The sequence below is a fragment of the Nyctereutes procyonoides genome, unplaced genomic scaffold, assembly GCF_905146905.1.
Source record: "Nyctereutes procyonoides isolate TBG_1078 unplaced genomic scaffold, NYPRO_anot_genome, whole genome shotgun sequence".
In the NCBI taxonomy this organism is placed as follows: Eukaryota; Metazoa; Chordata; class Mammalia; order Carnivora; family Canidae; genus Nyctereutes; species Nyctereutes procyonoides.
The window spans coordinates 57797115-57821935 of NW_026575133.1; the positions used below are offsets into that span (position 1 = coordinate 57797115).

Consider the following 24821-nt stretch of genomic DNA (forward strand, 5'->3'; position numbering starts at 1 on the left):
GGCCATGGAAGAAGTACCAGAGCTCGACTAGTGGGGGAGTGGGGGGCCATGAGGATGAGACATTGTCATGAGCCAGGGAGACATCATTAGGAGGGTGGGCCCTACCAATCAGGAAGATGATGACTAAAAAACACCATGTAGTTTGGAAAATAGGCCCCTAGCCATGATTCCAGGGTTAAGAGTGTGGTGTAGGACAGTGAGTTGAGATGGGGGGGTACAGATGAATGTGGGGGAGGCATGGCAGCAGCTGGGGCTCATGCTCCTGAGCTGCAGGGGCTTTGTTCAGCCTTCTCATCAAAAAACCAGGCACCTTGGGTTCTAATCACCCCCAAACAAAGTCTAAAATCTTAAAACCCAGGAGGCTATGGATAGGGCTCTGTAAATCCCAGTAGGAATGAAAGCACAGGTGAAGGTCTACAAATACCTCTAGGGTGAGGGTATGGAAGCAATGGGAAAGTGGAGACCTACCCAGAGGTGGAGCAGCATGAGGCAGTTGCCCTCTCCCCCTGGATACTGGGGCTCAACTCAGATGCTAGGAATGACCACCAGACCAAAGGTTGAAAACTCTGGGCTGAGTACCCCAGGAGGCCAGGCCCGGGGGGGGCTCCAGTGGAAATCATCAAAGAAGTGTGGGTCCCTCTGCCTGGGATAGCTTGGTTAGTGAGAGGGCATGAGCTCAGGGGTATTTGCTGCCCAGGTCAGTGTCTGCCCCAGGTGAGTCCCATAGACAACCAGAGGGGCCTGGGCTGCCAACTGCGCCTCTGGATCTAGGGGTGGCTGGGAGGAACAGTAGAGTTCAGATTTCTCTTTATCCACTCTAATTGCTTCTCCAGAGAGGGAAGCAGAGAAAGGTTGCTGTGACCCCTGGGCAGACAATATGATGAGGGAAAGCAGGGAACCTGTGTGTATAGGAGTGGGGCTGGCAGGCTGACAAGGCTGGGGAAAGGTGTGCAGCCTCTCTGAGAAACCCCAGTTCTGGTGGGATGGCCTGACCACAGAATACAGGAGTCAACTCAGCAGAAGCAGTGGGGGTGCCGGGTATTGTGGGGTTTCTTCCAGGGGAAAACGTACATCCCTGAGTCCCACCTCAGACACACTGAATCAGAATTTTCAGAGTGGAACTGTCCACTTTAATGAAGCTCTCTAGGTAGAAACCCTGGCCTATGATTCATTTGGAAATCTCTCAGGAAGTGACCCTTCCAAGCTGCACCTGCCTGGAAAGCTTCACAGACTAAGGTCAGGTTACTTCTCCCCTGGACACCTAGGAAGGGCCCTTGTGGAGATAAAGCCTGAGTCTCAGGGACAGACTCAGATGCAGGGAATTGGGGGGGAAGAGGAGGGTGGGTGGGCATGCAGGTGAGATGAGCACAGGTCTGGGTTACAAGGGAGTGGGTTTTCAGCTCATTCCATTCCTCTGCAGGGACTCTCAGCTTTGGGAAGGAGGAGTCTGAAGTGAGATATAATATCTGGTCTCAGCATGGCCACTTGTCCCGCTGTGTGCTGTAAGCAATCCTCTTTTTCAGGATGGGTCTTCCCTTTTTAAAAAAGGGAAGCTGGACCAAATCAGGGATGAGCCACCTCAATAGAATATTGTATACATCCCAGAGCCTGACAACATATCTGTGCTAAGCTCTAACTTAGACCAATAAAGTCAGAATCTCTGAGCACAGGACCTGGACACAGGGGTCTTTGATTCCCAGCTGCTGAAAGACGGTCCTTTTGAGCCAGAGCCTCTGATCCCCACCAGCTAAATAAGAGGATGGGGAGAAAAGCTGGACTTCTTTTGACTACTACTCACTTTTCTCTCCAACTTACTTCAAGGAGAAATCTCTGGCTGGAAATGTTATAAGCACTTTGGCAACACTTTGACGAATGAATCGAGTTTGGAATCAGGTATTCAGGCTAAGAATACAGGAATGCCACCACTTTCCCGAGGTGCTACATGTCAGAGGTCTGAGCCATGCTGTGCAGTACGATTGTACAGAAGAGAGAGGTGGGGGTGAGACACAAAGATCCCCCACCTATGGTGATGGCCCTGAATTCTTTATCTCCAAGTCAGAAGAAAACACAGAGTTTTCCATTAACAGAGATTTTTGAAAGTTAAAGGGCAGAAATATTTGGGAGCTTAAGGCAAGGGAGTTTGTAACTAAAAAGAGAATCTCACAGAGAGATAATTTTCCAGTTTAACTGAGCTTTATAAAACTAGCTTATCTCCAGCTCTCGATATCTGTGTATAAGTAGAACATTACTAAGGACATAATAAAATCAGTTGAGCAAAGCAATCCCATCTAATTTACTTTTCTAAGTCTTAACTATTTTGCAGTAAGTTCATTCAACAAAGTGTTGATCACCTTTAGTTAAGTTATTTATTTATAAAAAAAAAAAGTTATTTATTTATGGGGCCTGAATTGAAATGAGGAAAATATGATACAATGGAGGAAGGACAGGACTTCAGACTCTGAAACATCTGTGTTTAAATCTTGGCTTTGCTCCTAAGGAGTTTCCTGAGCTTGGAGAAGTTTAGGTAAGTCTTCCCTGCCTTGGTTACTTCCCTTGTGACATGGGGGTGACAACGTGGACTTACGTACTTCACAAACATGTTGGGAAGAGTATGGGGGTCATGTACATCTAATATGATAATTGACACATAACAAGCATTGAAAACACAGCAGTGCTAGTAAAAGTATTGCTGTTTTCCCAACATGAGTGCAATGAAGTTTCCTATGTTCTCATCTACTTCTCAACAATGCAGTGAGGAAAACATTATTTTCACAGATGTTGAAGCTGAGGTGCTAATACTAGAACTTGAGCCTATAGGTCACGCAACTCTAAATCCCTTACTCTTTTCCATTGCATTCTCATGTTCACAGATGGACAGTGCCATTTTAATGAAGTGCCAGGTCAGTGAGTGCCATGGACGGCTGTCTTCATCATTTGGGCAGCACAGATTAGGAAGTAGAAAGATTGGAATATCTCTTAGGGAATGACTGGGCATCTCAAGCCACAGAAGAAGTGCATGATGTATAGGTCATATCAACTAGTAGTGACAGATTCCAGACAACTCTGTGTATCACCACATTTAAACAAAGCTCACAATGCAATCTATTCTGCTGAGGGCTTCTGGCTAGGGCACCAGTGCGTGTGTGTGTGTGTGTGTGTGTGTGTGTGTGTGTGTGTATTTCATCTCCACAGGGGCATCTGGGTCGCTCAGTCATTTAAGCATCTGGATCTTGATTTTGGCTCAGGTCTTGATCTCAAGGTCCTGGAATCAGGCCCCGAGTCAGGGTCCGTACTCAGCATAGAGCCTGCTTGCCCCTCTCCCTCTGCTCCTCTCTCCACCCAAAAATAAATAAAATCTTAAAAAAAAAAGAATTACCTCCACAGAAAACTTTACAACACATCAAATTTTATTAAGAACATCTCCAGTTTGCAGAAACAGAACCAGGTGACTGCAGGCATGAGGACACAGCCTATACCCAACATTCACTTAATCTTAATTTTTTACTTATTTTTATTAATATTTACATTTAAGCAACCAGAGAGCAATACCTGTCCTTGTAGCATCAACCTCCACTTTAATAATTATAAATACATAAAATGTCATGTATGAGTGAGAACACTGCTGAGAATCGGTCAAAGAAACTGCCCCATCGGAAGCTCCCTACTCAGACAGAGCCTGGTCCAAGGCTTCTTGTGGAAGGATACAGAGAAAGGGCATTTTTTTTAACCTCAAAAATGATAAATAGAATATTAGCAAAAAATTATAAAGGGCACATGTAAATCAATTCATCAAAAAAAAATCTAGGATCCCAGTTGAAAATGGGCAAAAGGCATACACATAAAATTTATATGCAAATAGATTTTTAATAAATGTAGAAAGCTCTTTAATCTCACTAGCAATCAAATATATCAAAAATAGTACCACATTAAAATCAGGTACTATTTTTTGCCCATAAAATTAGTAAAAGATTTCTCATTTTTAATGGTTATACCAAACACTGATGAGCGTGTGGTGGGCCAGGTGATGTAAATTAGTACAGACCTTTAGAAAAGCAATTTGGCAGCATGATATCAAAAGCCTAAAAAAGCTGATATTTTTGGCTAAGTAATTCCAAGCCTGGGAATCTATTCTAGGGAAATCATCTGCAGTTCATGCAGAAAAATGTTAAGAAAAATAAAATAAAATAATGAAACCCATCTAAATGGTCCACACTAGGGAAATGAAGAGGTAAAATCTGCATCATAAATTATTCAGGCATCAAAAATAGTTTTAAGAAAAAAATAGTTTTATGAAGATTTTGAGATAAATAGGGCAAATTCTTATATTGCTAAATAAAAAAAAAACACAAGTGTATAAAGGTTTGCTCAACTATTAAATCATTAGGAAAAAATGCAAAGGAATTATATCCAACTGCTAACATTTGTCATCTCTGGATGATGGAACCATGGGTGATAATTTTCCTTCTTCATCCTTTTTTTTTTCCTTTCCCAATTTTTTCCATTGCCAGTATGTATATTCATGCATATATGCATGAATAAAGGAAATACACATGGACTTTTGGGCTGAGAAAAAACTTTATCCAATGACCCCTGAATTTATCCATTTCTTCTAAGTATTCACATCTGCAGAGTCACCAAATATATTCAAGACTAGAAAAAAGCACCTCAAAGTCGAACGAGGTGAATGCCAAGAGAGGCCAAGGAGAAAAATAACTGCAGATCAATAGGCAAAAGAATGAGAGCAAAAAAATAAATAAATAAAAACACACAAACAAAAACTCTCCTGGAACACTTCCAGTCAGTTCCATCCTCCTGGGCTCAGCAGGAAAATGGAGGGGTCCAGCTGACCTCGGATAACAGGGAGATCTGAGATAACCCTCTGTCACACCGCGCATGGGATTGGCCAGCTCCAGAATTCAGAAGCCAGGGACAGCGTGGTGTGGCTGTGTCCTTGGCAAGTCCTGATCTTTCTCCATGTTCTTTGTACACCTCCAGGGGACCGAGCCAGGTCCGTGGACAAAATATTAATAAAAACAGACTCATGACCGGCCTTGCAGCTGGGTCTCTAGAAATCTAAGTCATCTTGGCCAAAGCCATCTGTCCGGTCCACGGGGAGGTTTTGAAACCCCATTTCTGTGAAAGCAATAGTTTTAACTACCTTCGCAGCTTCTAGGCCGGAGGCCTTGCTTGCCTCCTGCTCTGGAGTCCTTGGGCCCGAGGGGCCCCCTTCTTTTTCAGAAGTGGAGCTTTCTGGATACATGCCTGTGCCGGTTCTCTCTGGACCAGGGATTTCCTCGGACTCCTCTTCAATGCTCCTCATGTCTCCGTTCAAGGGCTTTTCTTCCGAACCTTTCTGGGAGAGCTGAGAGCAGTTTCCCAGAGATGCCATGCTGGAGGAGGCAAGGCCTGCTTTCCAGACTGCCCTTTGGCGGGGGCTGTCTGCACCTGTGGTAGGGGGCAGCGCTGGCTTCCCCTCTGGGTCTGGGCTGCTGTTTCCAGAAGTCTCACCTGGCTGGCCCTGGCCCCAGTCGACCTGAGGGCTACCTTCTTTCTCCTCTTCTCCTTCTCCCTCTGACTCTGGCTGCCCCTCGCCTTCAGCTTCCTGGATCTCTTCACTTTTGTCACCATCCTTCTGATCTCCTGGGCTTCGGTTACCTCCTCCTGAGTCTTCACCTTCCAAACTGCCTTCAGCCCCAGAGCCCTCCTCTGTGTTTTCTTCCTTCCCCCCAGAGCTCAGCTCCTCCCCACCTGCTCCCTCTGGGATGCTGCCTGGCCCACCTGTGCTCCCTTCTCTTTTCTGAACAGATGCCTCCCCCTGTCCCACTCGGGGGTCTCCCTCTCTACCAAGGGTCTGACTGCTCTCACCCTCACCCCCCTCCTCTGTCCCAGAGTCCTGGTCTAACCCCAACTCCAGGCCTCTATCAGACTCCTGGACAGTCCCTGTCCCCAAGGGGTGCCCCTGAAGCGGCTCCATCCCTCTCTTCTCAGGGGCTGCCTCTTTGGCCTCCCCACTAGTGCATCCCCCTTTCTTCTTCTGTAGAATGTGCTGCAGGTCAAAGGCCTTTTTGATGGGTGCCCTGGATGCCTCCATTGTGTCCTTTGGGGACTTGGGGATCACTTTCTTTCTCATGCAGGCCTCACAGGGACAAAACTCCTCCTCCTCAGCCTCCCCAGCCTGCCAGGCCCCCAGGGCTCCACTGACGGTTGGCATATCCTCTGTGGGGAGGGCCAGCGGCCCCTGGCTTCGAGCCTGCCTGGAGAAGGCCGAGAGGCGGCGCAGGTCCTGGAGGCGGCGCCTGCGCTGCTCTGTCTGCAGGGACATCTCCCACCTGAGGCCCTCCCTGGCCGGCCCCTGCATCTTGCCCCCTGCCCGGCTCTGGACCTTCCGGAGCTCTTTCTCGATGCTATCTTCGAGCCGCCGGCCCAGGTCTTGATGCAACTCTGCTACCATCTGGTCCAGCAGGATATTGTTCTGCAGGCTCCAGCGGGCTCGGAGCTCAGCTGTGGCGCTGGCAAGGTGGGCCATGAAGGCCTTCTCCATCTTCTTCAGCAACCTGGACACCCAGAGGGGGTCGGGGTCCAGAGACACCCTGCGGACCGCAGAAGAGCTCTTCTCCCCAGACACCTGGGTGCATTTGACCTGGCTTTGCTCATGGCATGTCTCAGCTGCTTTGGGCAGCTTCTCCAAACCAGGCTCGACTTTGGGGTCACTCTCAGTTTCACTGGCATTTGAATGCCCCTCGCTGAGGCTCCTAGGGGGCTCTGTGGGTTTCTCTTTCCTCCCTGGAGGGCAAAGTGTGGGGGAGGCAGGGTCTCCTGCTTCCTCTTCCTGCACACTCTTATCTTCTGGTGCACCTTCCCCAGCCTGAGAGTTGGCCTCTGACAATTCTTGTCCCATGACTGTTTCCTCTTCTGGAAATCCTGGGACACCCTCTCCTTGCAGTTCTGCTATTTCTTTTTCTTCTCTGACTTTCTTCTCTACTTGTACCTCCTCTTCTTGCATTGTGTTGTCAACTACTGGGTCCAGGTTACTGCCTAGCACATGCTGTCCACTGTTTCTTTCTGCCTCATCTTTTCTGGTGGCACAAGCCCATGCTTGGGAGTTTGAAGAGGCTGTGGAACCACTTGGCTCTTGGTTTCGCGAATCCTCTCGGTTCTCAGAGGTTCTAGAATCTTGTCTCGGGGAGGGGATCTTCAAGGGCAGTGTTATCCTCTCAGGGACCATGGCACAGTCCATAGCACAGGGTCCACTGCCCTCCCCTGAGCCTCCGGAGCCACTGCCGACATCCACACCAGATGAGGACGTTGGTGTGAGGTCCTCAGTCATGACATGGGACCTGAGGCCTGGCAGAGCCTGGCACCGGCCCAGCTCCCAAGGGCCGGAGTTCACCTCACCTCGCCTGAGTCCACACGCTGGCCACAGAGCCTGGAAGATGCTCAAGAGCTCCTGGTACCGAGGAGAGTCTATGAACCTCACTTGGCCAGTGGGAGACCCAAGGTCTTCATCAAAGAAGTGGAGCCCAGCAAGACAGGTGATAAGGGCCTGGGCAGATCGGCTGAGCCTCCTGCCCACTGCACTGGACACTTCAGGGAGGCTGCTGGGCCGGCCTTGCTTGGAGCCCATCAGTGCCTTCATGACCTGTATGGAGGCAGAGAGCTTGTGGGGAAGCATGCACTGGCCCACACCACGGTCCACAGCCATCCCTTTGCCTGATCCAGCCTCCCTGGGGTCTTGTGAAACTCCGCTACAAGGAAGACCTTCTCCTGACTTGGAATGAGCATCACCAAGCACTGGGAGGGCTCCATCTGGTTCTGCTTTCTCGCTGGCAGCACCTTCGTGCAACAATTGTCTGACCTGGGTTGGCTCCCCTAGACATTCTGGGGAATGTCGGCCAACGGGATCCTCCTTGGGGTCTTCTGGGTCATCCCCTGCCACATCTGTGCTGTCACCCACCATTTCACATTTCATGGGTATGGGCTCCTCTGGGATGTTGCTCAACCATTCACGGACCACAGTGTCTGGTGAGGCTCGGGGCAGAGCACCCAGCATCTTTCTGCCATCTCTCTCTTCCTCCTCCAGGCTTTTCCCTCCACCAGCAACTTTCCTCTGGAATACTCTCCCAGACCTGGGACCACAGCTGGAGCTGCCCCTTCTCGAGGCTTTGACTGCTTTCCCCACGGCCCCTGGCTGACAGCTGGGGGGCTGTGGGTGCCACACATCAAGTTTTCCCTCCCCCAGCTCCCCCCGACCTGGCCCGCAGTCAGCACTGGAGCTGCTGCTGCAAGAAGCGTGCTTCTTGACAAAAGGCCATGTCCTTGGGGGAGTGGGACAGTATCTGCTGCATTCTAAGCAGACCTCAGAGAAGACTCCCTGGCTGCCCAATGGCTGGGAGGTCTGCGGGGCATGCGTCTCATCACTGGGGGTCCCGTGGAACATGGATGTGCTGATGGGTGAGCAGCTGCAGCCTCGGTGGGTTCCTAGCATCCCTCCCTCAGGTTGTCCACCTGGCGGATCTAAAGGCCAGGAAGGCTTGGGAATGTCGCCCCCTGGCTTTTTGTCCAGCCCATCAGCTTGGTTGCCCAAAGAGTCTGATGTGTTGGAAGGTGTGGGAGCTGGTGAGCTTGCCCTGAGTTTAGGGTCCCCTTCAGTCTCAGCAGAGAGGGAATATGGGGGGTAGAAATTGGAAGCACATTCAGAATTGCTCACAGGGGTAATGAGAGCATACTGGGAATGAAGAGAGGCAGAGGAGGATGGCCCTATGTTCTGGGAGGCCCGGTTCCTGGCACTAGGTGAGCTTTCAGAAAGGTGTGGTGCTGGGCCATCTGGGTGGGCCCTGGCTCTGCTGGGAGGTCCAGGCATTTTCTTGGGCACAGGTGAGTCAAGTGGGCGGTGATGCTGCCTGGGGTGGCCTTTCTGAGCCCCTCGGCTGGGTAAGGACATAGCACTGGCTCTACCCTTCTGCTTTCTTCTCCTGCCTGGGACTGAGGCATAGGCAGAAGGTGGAGAACAGCTTCCTGCAATGTCCCTAGAGCCAGAATGACGTAGAGCCAGGTGCCATCTCATCCCAGACCTATCCTTAGCCTGAGAGTGCCTGGTACCCTGTCCACTCTCCTCTTCCTGTGAGTCCTCATCCCTCAAAAACAAGGGACTCACTGTGGGAGGACTGAGACCTTCCCTCTGGGTGGTCTTTGGCCGGGAAGTAGTCACAGCCCTTGTCTTGCTTGGGCAGCCCTGGGGTTGCTCACCCCTTTCACTAGACTCCTCATGAGACCCAGCACTCCCTGAGGAGTCAGAAAGAGCACCAGCTGTGCCTTGGGTCTGGGCCTTCAGGCGGCTGTGGTGCTCCCTGCTGCCCTGCCCTGCTCCCTGTGGACCTGGGCTCTCACTCGTCCTGGATGGGCCACCCCCTTCCCACCCTGCTCCTCTCTGAGAGACAGCCCCAGAGGCTGACTGTAGGTCACAGCTGCCCATGCTGCTCCCTGGAGACCTGGAGCAGCATGAGGAGTTTGGCTCAGAGTCTCTGGGGCATCTGTCACTAGAGGCAGGGCTGACACTGTCCTTGCTGCTTCTTTTCCTGCTGGTGAACCTTTGGCTACAGGGCCTCCGGGAATGGGAGTGTTGGGTCAGCCTGGATCTCCTCCGAGAATCTGTCCCATCTCCCTGGGTGGAGTACAGGGGGTTCATCCAGATTTCATACCTGGACCCTGGCTGCCACCGGCTTCGGCCCAAGGCTTCCTCATATCCTCTTGCCCCACAGGGCCCCAGTCCCTGTGCCCCAGGCTCTGAGGAGCCCCCAAGGTGGCCCTCCCACACACAGTGGAGGGAGTCCACCTCCTCCAGGACAGGGACCCCCTCACTGGCTACCGGGAGGGCACTGGCCCTCCCCACCCTCCTGGACCACAAGACTGCATCCTTGCCAAGTAGGTGAAAGCGGACTTTCATCTCTACAGATAGGCTGCCATCCTCATTCATGCGGACCTTCTTCTCAACATCATCACTGGCCACCAATGGGCCAGGGTGGGCAGGCACGTCCTGAGGGTGTCCGTCAGGAGCAGGGCCCATCTGGGCGCAATGCAGGGATCCCGGGGCGTCGCTGAGACCAGACCTCTCTGACAGCAAGGAGCACTCCCGTGGCCGGCTGCCTGACCTGGACCTTGAATGGATCACACTCTGCTTGGCCTTTGGCCCCCAGCCTCCTGGCACACAATGAAAATAAGAGAAAAGAGGAAAGACAGTGAGCTACTAGGGAAAGCTTCAGGGTAGGAGAATAAAGGCTAATCATGAGCCTTTCATTAGTTAAACACCCTCCAAAACCACAAAGTAAGGGCAGAAACCATTCTAGAATGAATACACAGTCTGCAATTTGTGAACCAGAAAATCTAGTGAGATGAACTTGAGATCTGAATTCAGTCTCAATGCTGCCATTTCCTTGCTGTGTAGCTTTTGGCAGAGCCTCTTTACTGAGTTGTAAAATAATAATGGCAGGTTTGTTTTGATGATGCAAGGCAATGCATAGAAAGCTTTCTGCAGAGTTGCTAGCACAAAGTAGATTCTTGATAAACAGCAGAGTTGGAAGGCAGAGCAGCAGTAGCCAGAGCTAACTCCTAGCCCTGCTCATGCCCACCCCCAACACAGGAAGCAAAATCAATAAGCTGCTGCATAGGTGCCTGATTGTAAACTGTAAAAATGCTTTGCAATTATTAGTGGTGATTTATCATTCTAACACTCATCAAGCTTTGGAGTTGATAAATGATGGCAAGGAAGGATGTGGATACACAATACTAAGCCCTGATAGTCAAGCCTGCACTCTAGCCTTGAAAAAAAGAAAAAAGAGCCACTGTAGGAAGAGAGAAGTGATCCCAAGGAAGGATGAAATCTTTAGTACTTTCTCATTTCATCTCCCGAACTAATGCTTAGCAAGAGGAAAAAGCTAGTGGAGGCTAAGCCTATGGCGAGCAAAAAAACAGATGTGCCCACTAGAATCTGTCTGGACAGAAGGTTTTATCAAGTTCTGCTCTTCCATAAGCACCTAATGAGACTGGGGGCTCCTTCCAAGGAGGCTCTGTGGCTAACAGGCCTTTGTACCTCTAGCACCTGGCATGCAGTGATCACCAAAACCATTATTGTCATTTCTTAGCAGCTTTTCACAAAGGATATTATTTTGTTTGTTCACCAAATTTGTCCATTTCCAATGATTTTGCTTAAAGTTTCAACCTGTAGTTGTTAATTATGCCTTGAAAATAATGTGTCTTCAAATAACAACACCTACACTCTGGCACATAGTAGGCTTTTTGGAGATATATACAGCTGGATGTATAGATAGACGAATACATGAAGGATAGATGGTTATCACAAGTTTTAGTCCATTTGGCTTCTTCTGTTGTCTAAGGGAGTCATGACTCTTGAAAGATGCAAATGCTACATACCCATGGTCCATTGTCTCCATAATGTCATGCCCACTATGGTCCTTAATAAAATTTATTTTGGATCCTAGAAACTTAAAGATCTTCTAGTCCCTGTTCTTTTTAAATACTAGACTCCCCTCTCTCACGTGCCAGCCAAATTTCAACCCAATTAAGGTCTATGGCACTAAGAAAGAAGAAAAGGCAAGGGTGACCCAAAACAAATGGGATACCCAAGAACTGGGGCCAAAAGGCAGGTTTTTAAAATTATCTAGGAGGAATATATGCCCACTCCTACTGAACCACCATCCAGTGCAAACAAATTTGGAGAAATGCCAAAACTAACTCACCGGTTTTGTTTCTTGAAGTCTGCCCAGATAAAGTTTCAGTCCCATATCTTCTGGCATCTTCCACTGCCAGTGGTTTGAAAGACTCATAACCAGCACATACTAGCACTGAGGGGCTGTGGAGCAGACCCTTCAGAGAGTCCACCTGAAGAAGGAGAGTGTTGAGTTAGTATGCAGAACCCATCTTCTGCCCAGGGAGACATAGATAAAGAAAGAATCCCATCACTCTGGCCCTTTCGTAAAGTTTGCACATATCATTCCAGAATTCTGATTCAAGGGAAGGATCCTATTGGCTTGCCATAGTATCTCTATAACTAGCTGGGGGCTGAGGTCCTTCCACCATGACCTTCCTCTCCACCTACACCCCTCCCTCCACCTGGTATATGAGGCCTGTGGTTTCCTCAGAGGTTCCTAGGGGTTCTTCTGGATGCCTCAAGTGGAAAACATTTCAAGAAGTCTTTGGCCTGCCTCCCTGCCCTCACTTGCACTCTCCAGAACAAGTATTTTTTAAAAGCAACCAGAGCAGACGGGCCTCCAGCTTCCCTAAGGAGATATGATTTCACTATCTCACTCTTTTCCCACACAAAGTTCTCTCCTGGGTCTAATCTGTGTTTTCCAGTATAATCTTGAGCCCATTGCCTCTGCTTTCAGCCTTTTTGGAGCAGAGAAGGGCAAGACTGCTCTCTCTACAGGCTCCCCCAGTGATTCCCTAAGCTCCTGCTCAGAAGTTTGTGCCATCCTTTCCCTCCTGCCACCCAGGACATCCTGGGCTGGATGCTGAGCATTCACTGCATTCCAAGAAATAGGTCCCTACTTTTAGAAAAATTTCACATGGACCTGAGGCCCTTGTATATGTGAGACTTTGTACTATTTATGACATTATATAGTAACTGGCAGTGTTAGGGGATTTAATTTCATCTTCAAAGGACTGAATCTGTTCTTCTTTATTTTCTCAAATTAGAAGGGTGTGTTCATTAGCAAGGAAATGAGAAAAAGGGAACTCTTGCTACCTCTCTCCACAAATGGCATTAAATTAGTTAGACACCATATCTTTCAATCTAGTTAATTAGAAGTTTGTTTTGAACTACTGGGTACATTTCTTTGTTGATTTAGAGCTCTAGTCCAACACAAAAATACAAACATGACCCAAGTCTATGAATTTATAGATGTAGTCATACTTCTAAGAAATCATATTTTCTAAGAGGGAGATAAAGAACTCAGGGCGAAATGGTGCTCCCATTCTAGAAAAAATGTCAAGCTTTAGGATCCACACACAAAAAAGAAAGTTACTTAGAGTGTATTGAGAGTGTTCACTTAGTTGAAGACCTAAAAACTGATAATTATGCCACAGCCTGCCCTGGGGAGCAATAAGACCATTTTGTTCACAGAGACTGTAATAGTTCTGGTGTAAGTCTATATAATAATACGCTGATATTTTTTTATTCATTTAACTTATTTTTGTACCTGCTGTCTCCCTTTCCCCTTACCCACTAAGCTGTAGCTAATTGAAGGTAAGAACCCTGCCTTGTTTCTCATATACTCTGCATGTAGCACATGCTGGTACATAGTAAATGTGCCATAATTTAGAAGTTTTCTTATGACTCTGAAATCATTAATACTAATTCTATCATTTGGTAGCTATGCAAATATGAACAAATTACTTGACCTCTGTCCCTCAATTTTCTCACCTATACAAAGGAAACGATAGCATGAATTGCCTCATGAGGTTGTGCAGTAGATGTCATGTCCTAGACTAGTCAACCTCTATTTTACTCCCTTTCTGTTGTAATTTCCAGGAATGCAGAGTGTACACAGCTCTATACACACATTTTCTGGGCTCCCTTGCAGCTAGAATTCTAACCATGAAATCATTTCCAACAGTTAGATGAACTTGCACAAGCTAGGAGAAATGACATTGAAGCAGAGGCCATCTTTTTTTTTTCTCTTGACTGCTGCCACAAGAAAAAAAGTCAAATATGAAAAGGGGCATGTGCAGCTGAGATGGCAAAAGCCACACTCATTGTTCCTGTACCCCATCACCAGCTTTCTGAATATCAACAGACAGCAGTGTCACATGACCTATCTGATCCCAGACCAGAACAATGGTCTGGAATCAGAACAATGGTGGACTGATACTGAACTCAATTATTCCAGGAACATCACCCCAACAACCCACTTGCTTGATCATGTTAGAGGCATCCAATCCACCCAGATAGGTCAATTCTGTGATGCTCTGGAAATTATTTCTAGAAACCAAGCCTATTCTCTCCTCCAGATTTCTAATCTTGAGATTTTATTTATTTATTCATGAGACAGACGAGAGAGAGAGAGAGAGAGAGAGAGAGGCAGAGACACATGCAGAGGGAGAAGCAGGCTCCATGCAGGAGCCTAATGTGGGACTTGATCCTGGAGGCAGGGGCTAAACCCCTGAGCCACCCAGGGATCCCCTAATGTGTAAGTTTTGTATACAATATACATGTATAATTGAAACATGTATAAGTTATTTTCTTCATGCTTAAGATACCTACAGAGGTTTCTGTTTCCTCTGTAGGTATGACTGATTCAATGTACGATATCAGAGGTTGTTGTAGGCAGTAGACCCTCAAGGATAGAAATATTGGAATAGTTATCTGACCAGATTGGGTTTGAAGGCAGTGACAATCTGGTCACAATGGAATACTGGTAGCCTATGGCACAAAGTGATAAAAACAGGTTGTTGAATGATTAGTTCTGATAGTAGGATGAATGCTTACTGAGAGCAAGACTTTGACCATCACTGACTGGCATGATAGACCCTTATAATGAGAATGAGAGCTACAAGGACTATGGAGTAGGCTAGCTTCTCTGACTTAAAGAAAATGGCAAGCTCAAGGTCTAAAATCTCAGCTCAGGATGGCCAGAGGACCTGGATGCTTCTACTATTACTGTAAAAGAATCTCTTTTCTCTTGTAGCCAAACATCCCACGCAGAAACTTATTCTTCTAGTTGTTGAACTATAATTGAAATGACTGTTATATGCTCCATCAAACCATAAACAAGTATGTCAAAGCAGCACTCCATCATCAGGACGGAGTGGTATGTACTAGATCAGGCTCCAGACTTCATTTGAACTGAGGCATTAGTAAATTGCATGAGTCCCACTCCCAGGTCACTAGCTTCTGCTGCATTGCCATCTCTCCTGCCTGCATACTTACAACTTCCTGGGGAAGTTCCCTATGGCCAGTTAACTGAAGAATAAAATGCTGATTTGTTTCAGATGGTTTCACAGGATACTCTGACATGAGGCAAAAGTTGACTGCTGCAGCATCACAGACCCATCTGCAGGACCTTAAAGGGCAGTGGGGTAGGAAAGCACAAGGGACAATGTGATTTGATTGGTTACTTTTCATGGAAGGAGCAATGGCAGGAGGTTCTATGGCAATGCATAGGCAGTAGTTAGCAGTTCAATCTGACAATAGGGCCTTGGAAGGAAGAAGACTGGAGGGTTGGTGACAAGGAACTCTAGAGAAGAATCTGTAAATGGGTTTCCCAGAATGGGTCCATTAAGTGAGAATATTTGAGTCCCATTGGATGCTCACCAGAAGGTGATAATCATGTGGACAAATGACCTGCCCAATGGATGTCAGTCATTCTTTTCCTCCAGCCACCCCAAGGTGCGCTCAACTGGCTCATGAACAGAGTGGCAAAATAACATGAACTGGAAATATAAACTACCCTATTCATGTAGATCTGACTGCCAAGTCTGCTTGAGGGGGACCCTCTGCCAAGAACAGAGATCCATGCTAAACTTGTGCCAAAACACTTGCGAGCAAGTTTGCAGCAAACCTTGAGGTATTCAGCCAGCCATCTCGTGGGAAGCTAATGACATTGAACACCTCCCTCATGGGGAGGGTAAGCAATGTGGATTCACTGGAATTTTAAATTCACTAATTTTAAATATATATTTCCTTCCTTGCCCACATCCTTCTTCCAGTATCACCATCCATGTACTTACTGAACACCTCATGCATCATTGCCATAATCCATGAAAATTACTTCTATCCAAAGAACTGATTGTATAGCAAAAGAAGTGAGGCAATGCACTAACACCCATGGAATTCACCGTGTAGCCATATACCCTATTACCCAAAAGCAGCTGTAACTTATAGAACAGTGGATCATTCCATGGGAAGCTCAGTTTGGGCATCAGCTGAAAGGCATCACTTTACAATGTTGAGGCATTATGTTGCAGGACGGGATATGTGCTCTGGACTGGTAACCACCATATAGTACAGTGCTGTTTCTCCACAGACAACAGGTACCTTTGGAATTAAGGGGTGGAAATGCAAGCAGCTCCTTTCACTATTACACCTATGACCTAGCTGCAAATATTTTACTTCCCATCCCAACAACTTCAGGCTCTGCTAGTTTGAAGGTCTGTAGATGCAAGGGAAAATGTTCCCACCAGGAGACACGACAATGGATCCGTGAAGTTGGAAGTTGAGACAGTCACTTGGCCATATGAGGATCCTGGCAACAATGAACCAACAGGCAACAAGGGGAGTTCTGTGTCACATGGGGTGATTGATTCTGTAATGGGTCTCTAAGAATGGGAGTTTGAATCCTATTCAAACTTGGTTAGGGGCAATAGAGCTGCTATTATGCAAATAGGATCATGGAAAAAGTCATCTAAAGCCCAGGAATCCCTTGGGTGCTTTCTGTGGCTTCCATATTCAATGGTAAAAATTAACACAAGACCACAATAGCTCAGGAAGGACCTCCAAGGGCTCAGAGTCCACAAGAATGATGTAACACATACTAGCACATAGTAAACACACCATAATTTAGGTGGTGGAAGTGGTCCAGTGCTCCTCCATATCCATCACCACATTCAGCTGAGGTGCTGGCAGAGGGCAGAGGGAACAGGAAATGGACCATGGAAGGAAACCTCATACTATCAATGGCGATGCAGCGGATAACCTAGTTTTCTTCACAGCTCTGCTAGGCACAAATCAATTTTCTGTTTTGCCTTTACCTCCCTCTAGCACTTCATATAAGATATTTTGGTGGCTGTGGACTAGATAGTTAAATCTTAAGACAGAGGCTACAAAAGATGGGCTTGTGCCTGGAGGATGGACGGTATATTGCTGATGTGATTCTGAGGGGAAGATGAATATGTTTGATTGTAGGAAAGACAGCTACACTCTTAGGTGGGAACATGCTGCTGTAGCTGTTGCTCGTAAATTTAAGTAGTGGGAAAATAGTGATAAGATTCAACAGCGTTCAATAGCGATAGGATTAGATTATGGTGAGACTGTGGGATAGATCAAGCCACCTCCATCCTGCCCACCTATGGTGTACATTTATGTTCTGCAGAAGCTGGGAAGGCAAAAAATTATATTCACTAGCCTTCATGGTCTGAGCTATATGCAGATGGGGTTCTCCATCAATTAGATGCACTTGATCAAGTCTGGGAAAGCAAGTGAGGCAGACACCATCTCTTCTTGCTTCTGATTGTTGTTGCTGTGAAGCAGATGTGTGGGCACCAGGAGGCCACAGCAGTCGAGGCAGCAGCGGCTAGACCTGGCACCCCAGGGCTCCTGCATGTCAAGAGCATCAAGATGCAGTGGTGGCAGTTTCCTGACCCTAGTTTTATAACCTTGGATGCCCTACAGAGAAGTATTCTTGAACTCAAAAATCACAGTAGCTTCAGCCAGGTTAGTAGCTTCCTGTAGAACCCTGGGAGCTATTTCTGTAGATCCAGCTTAGAGCTCATGCCTCCAACTGTCCAAAGATTCAGAAATCCCTTAATGCCCTGTGTTAGATTACTTTCTGCTCAAGGTACTTCGAAGAGTTTTTGTTTTCTGCACAGAACTCTCGCTGAAATAGGTGGTAGTAGCTAATAGAAGGATTGGATAAGAAAATAATGAAAGCGTTCAAGGCACAGTGTCTAGCACTCACTAAGCGCTCACTAAATGGTAGCCAAAATACAAATAATAATTGCTTGTTTAACTGACTGCATGTCTCTACTCCTCTAATTCACCTTTGATTATTAGCAGGGCAATCAGTGTCCTGCTGTAAGGAGTAACCACCCCCTGCTCCCCGCATTGCATCTAAGGTCCAGATAGGAAATAGCACACTCCAATAGCCTACCTTTTTCCCACTCGTGGTGTACACCTGCTTCACAGGAAAATGCAAAAGATCTGAAGCTTTGCTGAGAAAGGCCATCAGGTTCCTTGTATTTCTATGGCTGAGAACCACTGTCTGCTGGAATCTAGGGTCACCATTCTTAACCAGCACTATCCTCCTTGGGGCCTTAGGACCCTTGCAGGAAGAGGATGTTCCTGGTGCCTCACACCGACTTTCAAAATCTCTTGATTGCTGAGCAGATGAACTTCTTCCCTGTGGCCATCCTGGCCTACTGGGTGTTTTGGGGGGCTTCTTATCAGAGCAGAGGTAGCAGCCACCATCCTCCAGCTGTTCCAGGGCACTGAGGCCATGCAGGCCCCGGGGCGTAGTGACAGAGCGCACCCCAAAGGAGAGAGGCACCCGCTGAGAGAGCTCGTCCATCAGAGCACCAAAGCTCTTGAAAGTGCGCTGGTCAACAGCCAAGCGAACCCCAGCAAACCGGGGATCCCCTCGCTTGAGAAAGGTTATCTTCTTGGCTGGCGTGATCTGGGTGACAGAGGGGGTCCGGGCCACAGAAGGCAGGAGGCACTCACGGTGGCTCGGGGCCTGGGCATCTCTCAAGGTGCTGTTCATGGCAGATAGACCCAGGCAGCTGAAATGGATCAGAAGAAGAGGGGAGTCAGAGAGCAACCCAAGGGAGTTTGTTTCCCCTCTCCCATTTGTTACAGAGGTATTTCCTGACCATCCCAATTTTGTACCTCTCAAAATGGTTAATCCATTTTGATGGAATAGAAGGAAGGCCAAAGGTTTGGTATGGGACAGATATGAATTCAAATCCCACCCCCCCTTACTACCTTTGTGACTTAGGAGGTTAATGACATAATCTGTGTTTTGGTGGATCTCACCTGTAACATGCAACCCTAGTGGCCTTGCATAGTGCAAGGTCTCATGTATAACCCAGGGGAATTGCCAGCTCTCTGGATTCATGTGTCTCAGGCCAGCTGAGCAGAATGCCTTGGTACCAAACCCCTCAGGGACAGGAGTACAGACATTGAGGCTTGTAACTGAAAGAAGATGCCACCATGTCTTCTCTTTATTATATAGTGATGCTTGCTTTGTGGTAAAAAGAATGCCTCCCCCCTTTTCTTATCCCTCCAAAGTGTTTCAAAGATGCATGATGAACTCTATGGGAGAGCACCCCAGCCCACTGCCATCAACATGGGGCTTAGCCCAGTCTTGATAGGGGCAAGCCCATTCGTCCAACTGTTCATTTCTATTCCCACCTCAGGGAAGCCCTATTGTCTTGCCTGGGACTTTGGAAAAGCCTCCCACAGGCTTTCCCTGTCCAGGTTGCTATGCTGTGTTCTGTGCACCTGCTGGCCAAGTTGTCCTGAAGCCCAGTTTTTACCTGGACATTTCTATGTGACAAACCCTTCAAATTGTTTTCCAGCATCTGCAGAAGCAGCTCAGGCTCATTACTCCACAATTCAAGGGTGTCTCAGGCTTTCTTCTCACTGCCTCCTCAAGCCTCAGCTCCTGCTTCTTTCCCACAGTTCTCCTCCACTCCCATCAGGCCTCCTGGCTGCATGGCTCTCCTCGCATGGCAACCCCAATCCTTCTGCACCCTGCCTTGGCTTCCCTTCTTCGTGGAGCCTGCCCCAACCCCCCAGTCTGGGACAACCCTCATTTTCAGCACAGCTCCCCCAGCATTTCCTATATCCCAGGCCTGTATCCTTCTTGGCCAAGTACCCCAAGCCTAGGAGGCAAACCTGTATTCCCCAGGGCTCCAAGTCCTACACTTAGCATAGATCAGAGGTCCAGGAAAGACAAAATGATTAATAATGCCCATATTTCACAGAGCCTCATAACAATGCGTAATCCTGTCAGTAAGCTGACACTTGATGAATTATGATCAGGTGAGGAGTCTTTGCCACTTCCACGTGGCTCAGACCACAGCAGGACCCTCATAGATGTATGCACTGCAAGTAAACATGGTCTTCCTTGCTGCAGCCCTGAACCCCACTTATGGCTCAGCAGTTCTCACACCTCCCTTCCTTACCTTTGCTCTCTATTTATCCCCATTGATCTCAGGGAAAAGAACTCTTCTCTCATTTTCAAAATCTTGGTGCACAAAGAGGCCTTATAATCCTCTCTCATCTCTGGTACAAACTTTATAATTAGCTTCTTCAAACTCCTCCCTACCAACTAATCCCTTTAAAGCTTCTTTCTTAAACCTCTCACTAATATCCCTGCAGCAGCCAGACGCTGTTACCCAGGAGTGTCTTCCTACAGAACTAACTTTTCTTCCCACTGACTTCCATTTTCACTTGTGATCATGTGCATCCTTCTTGGCCCTTACTGAGGGACTGAGAAGGGAAAGAGGGTGCCTGTGTCCCCCAGCATTACCATACCCTCCAGTGTCACCACGTCCCCAGTGTCAGTGTTCTCTATTGTCACTGTGTCCTCCAATGTCACTGTGTCCCCCAGTGTCACCATGTCTCCCAGCATCACATGTCCCCTATGCATTCTGCTGCCTCCAAGGGCTTTTCTGCTCCTTGCAGCCCATTTCTAGGCAGAGAGGGCCTCTCTAGAGACCTCCAGGACAGCAGATCTGCAGTGAGAAGGAGAGCATTCACCGGGAAAGCAGAAACCTGGTCTTAATCAAAGGCAAAGACCTTTCTGTAGCTCCTTGAGGATCCAGATAAAAGTGTAACATTGCAACATACACTCAAACTGCCCTTTTCTTTTGGCATTCTTCTAGGAAATAATATCTTTTTGAATTGGAATTCCCAATCTCCAACTGGGTTTCTGAAATAAAAAGAGAAATAGATCCAAAGTATTAAAGACCAGGCTAGTAGCAGCCACAGTTCACCATGAAGATTCCTTTCCAACATGAGACCAAGAACATGGCACCAAGAGAAGTGGAGAGAAAATATTGATAATCCCCTGCTGAATGCACCTGCACTCAAATAACTGACAAGATTCTGCATATAACTAGGTGGCTTGGACATGCGTAAGTATACACCCAGACACGCACATGCGCATACATGTGCATACACACGCACATAAGTTAGAAAAAATTTTAGGACTCAGGAGAGTGAGTTGAAGGACCCAGGGCAGCCTAGATCAGTGCACTATGAAAGGTGAGGGCACATATGACTCACACTGCTCCTCACGGGAAGGTGAGGCAAATGCTTTCTCTCCAATCTCACTGACTGAAACAAACAGGTTCAACTTCATCTCTTGGCAAGTTGCTGAGAACTATGACCTTCTCTTGCAGCTATGGGGAAGGGAGAAGCAAATTGATTTTCTTTTTCAAAGAGGCTTAATGAACTTTTGATTCGTTCACCTTGAAAACAACCTGGCACGACCAGGTTATTCTTCATTCATTCATTCAATCACCCATTCATTCACTCATTTGTGTACAATCAAGACTTCTGAGCAGTGTGAGTCATATGTGCCCTCACCTTTCATAGTGTACTGATCTAGGTCACCCTGGGTCCTTCAACTCACTCTCCTGAGTCCTAAAATTTTATGAAGATAACTGAGGCATTTCATGCACTTTCAAAAAGGTCACATTTTAGTATGACAAGCAAGTATATTATTAAAATGTTGCATAAGAAGTATTCTGAGATATATAGATATATTATACACAGGGTGTGACTGAAAGCAGATTAAGAGGAACAGCATATCAGGGAAGACTTCCTGGCAGAGGTGACATGGAGCCTCCTGAGTCGAGACCTCAAGGACAGCTTAAGGATTAGCCAGAGAAGGAAGAAGTTAAGACCAGCATTCCAAATAGATATGGCCTCGGTGCCAACTCTGACCCACTGGGGTGGGCAGTTGGAAGGATGGGAGGAAAGGTGCTGAGGCTTCCTGTGAGTTGTGATCAGTTAGCAATGTTGCCATAGCATCTGGGCAGAGAAGGGCCAGACACTTGTCATCCTTGCTCTGCTCAGGCATATGAGTTAGGAAGAGTATGTGCTAAGTTGTGGTGGAGGAAGAAAGCATAGATATTCAGCAAGAGCCTTCAAGGATGTCATCCTAATCTTTTAGAAAGACCCATCCCTCTAGCAGAGGTAGGGAACGTGGAGCCTGACAGGGGGGGAAAGCAGTTGATGAATGAAGGTAATTGTTGTGTGAAGCAAAGGGACTGATCCTGTAGAAGCTGAGAAGGTACCAGCTGGACTGGTGACCCACAGATGGGGTATAGGAGTCCTGCAGGACCCATCATGGCCCTTGGGAGTTTTGTCGGGACCTGAGTAGGCAGTGGCACTGTCTACCCACCCTGCAAGGGAGCAGAGGGAGGAGCAGTTTGGAGGAAGGAGTGAGGGAGCAGTGGGAAGGACCATCCTCTCTGTGGGAGCAGGTGCACAGCACATGAGCACATCTGACAGAACTTTATTAATTGGGCTGGTGAATGCCCCAATGAGGATGAAGCAGTGCACACTGTTCTGGCACCAGGAACCTCAACAGCAGGACTAAAAGTCCTTCTCCATTGAAGTCTCAGAGGTCAAGGCTTGGCAAAAACAAACTCAGGATTCCTACATTAGATCCAAGAACAGGTAAGTGCAGAAAAGGACTGAAAGAGTCTGGCAAAAATAGTGCAGAAATAAGATGTCATTGCAGGCCAAGGTGGCCAAGTGTCCCAACTTGCCTGGGACTGACCTAGTTTTCACACTGAACCCACCCCTCCAAATGCTAGGACCCAATCTTCTCCTGCCACCCCTGGTCCACAGCTAACCAGACAGTTGGTCACTTTTAGTGGAGGGGTCTGTGTGGTTTCCCAGGATCAGGTGGCCTCTTTTTGGCACTGGCCCTATTGAGGTAGAGGTTGAGACAATTTGGCACTGCCACAGGTTGGCTCGTGGAGCTGGTTGAGCCCCTGGATTCAGCAAGGCCTAAAACCCAAACTGGAAACCAGGCTCTTTAGTTAGCTTAATAGATTGAGTTAAGGTTTCTATCATCTGAAATAGAAAGGGACTTGGACCCACCAGGGAGAAGGATCAATGAATGTCTTGCCTTTCCTGGATTCCAAAGCTGGGTTTCTGAGTTAGGAAGTCCCTTTGGGTGGGGAGGGTGACCCTCAAGCCCTTGCCAGATACTCCCACTCTCTCCCAGTATGGAACCACTGCCCAAATCCTACATGCCAGTGAGAGTGGGAAGGGAAAGAATGTAAAACAGACCCTCAAGCGTGGAACAAAGGATTAATAATCAGTTGTCACATACAGTTGCATTTATCAGTTTTTCCCTCACTGCTTTTCTCCTTGTAAAATCAGGTTTCTCACCCTGAGCAGGAGCGGGACAGGTTTTGAGGGCTTCTTTAACAGACAAGTGAGGCAGGACTCCAGGCCTGGCCCAGAGAGAGGGTGGCCCGAATCCATGTAGCAATTCTTTACAATATGAACCTTCCTCATGGTAAAGAGAAGAAAGTCCTTCCCCTGAAAATGGGGGGAAATGTGTTCATTAAGAGGGTATAAAGGAAGGGAGGGGCCTGACCCTTCTGGATGCAAGGAATAGTTGGGGGAAAGGGGCAAAGAGAGGAAGGGTGCAGAACTAGAAGACAGCAAATAAAGCCTGCTTTCCAGCTCTCCACATTCAGCTTCCAGCTTGCAGTCAAGAAGGGGAATATTGATGGCTGTGGGGGATGGGGAGCTTTGGATAAGGTGAGGCACTCTGATAACAGAGGGCTTCTGGCCAGCCAAGCTCCACCACTGAGCTCTAAAGGAGATCTCCTTTTGGACTCCCCACCCCACTCGCACTGGGGGCAGGGACTCCCTGAGGTATGCCAGGCAGATTGGATTGGAAGGGACTCCGATGTCAGCTTTCCCAGGTGACCAGGGTGCCGCAGGAGCTCAGGGGCTGGCTGCCAAGATCTGGTGGGTAGTCTTGGTGAGCAGAGACTGGGGTGGGGAGGGAGGGGTGAACCACTGGTGCTGAATGGGTCCCAGCAAACCCCAGGGCTCACAGCACCAGTCAGAGCTATTATGGGATTGTTTTAGGGCAGCAAAGGATGAGGGAGGGGTACCAGGGGATTTCAGGAGGAAGAAGGCAAGAAAGCAGAGGAGGCATTCCAGCTGTGTGTGGGAGGGGGAGGGAAGTAGGGAAAAACAGATTAAGGGGCAAAGGAGAAAAAAATAGAAGTCACAGGAAATGCTCAAAAAAGTGACAGCCCTGGTAGAGGAATTGGCAGGCTGGGCCAGCAGGGGAGGAAACAGTGTTGTCGGCAGTCCTGGAAGCAGGCTCAGCCAGGGTGAGGAGCTGAAGGCGGGAGCAGGCAACAAGAGTGATGGATTCAGGAAGGGAATAAATAGGTGAAGTCTGCAGGCAGGATGGAGGCTGGGCTTTGCAGGAGAAAAACTACAAGTGGCAAGGACACCAAAGCTAGACCTAAGAGGGAATGAGCAGGAAGTGCAGAGAGCACTGTGGCCAAAGCCTTGAAGGGTTGATTGATATTACACATCAACAGCTCAAAGAAGCAACAATGATGTCAACAGTACATGTCCCCAGAGAAAAATGCTTACAGCACGTAGCCTCCAGAGAGAACAAGAACTGATGTAATTCTAGACAGCTAAGCCCTTCATAGGTTCCTCCAACTCCTCATGGATCCATACAGGGTGTCTAGGGGCTAGAGCCATTTCAACACCACTTTTCAGTAACTGCAATTTGTCAAGGAGCACCATTATCCTATGAGCCAATAAGAAGGAAGAAAGAAAGAAAAAGAAAGAAGAAGAAAGAAAGAAAGAAGAAAGAAAAAGAAGAAAGAAGAAAGATAGAAAGAAAGAAAAGAAAGAAAAAGGTGGCAGACAAAAACATGCTATTAATTGCAAGATACATCCTGATTCCAGAAATAATAAAACATGAGGGTAAGGAGGGGAGCTCTATGTGTTAAAGTCAGTGAAATACAGTGTGACAAAGAGCTAAGAACAGGTTGTACACAGCTATGACAAAGCCACAGTGCTT

General features: G+C 47.7%; 1 protein-coding gene across 1 annotated transcript; it reads right to left on the bottom strand.

The window, feature by feature from the left end:
* Positions 1 to 5065: 5065 nt before the first annotated feature.
* RP1L1 (RP1 like 1) lies at positions 5066 to 18491 on the bottom strand. Its single transcript, XM_055345816.1, has 4 exons — positions 17883 to 18491; positions 11754 to 11895; positions 8127 to 10197; positions 5066 to 8054 (listed from the first exon to the last, which is right to left on the bottom strand). Exons 1-4 carry the CDS (start codon positions 18489 to 18491, stop codon positions 5066 to 5068), a joined length of 5811 nt encoding a protein of 1936 aa, XP_055201791.1.
* Positions 18492 to 24821: the final 6330 nt, after the last annotated feature.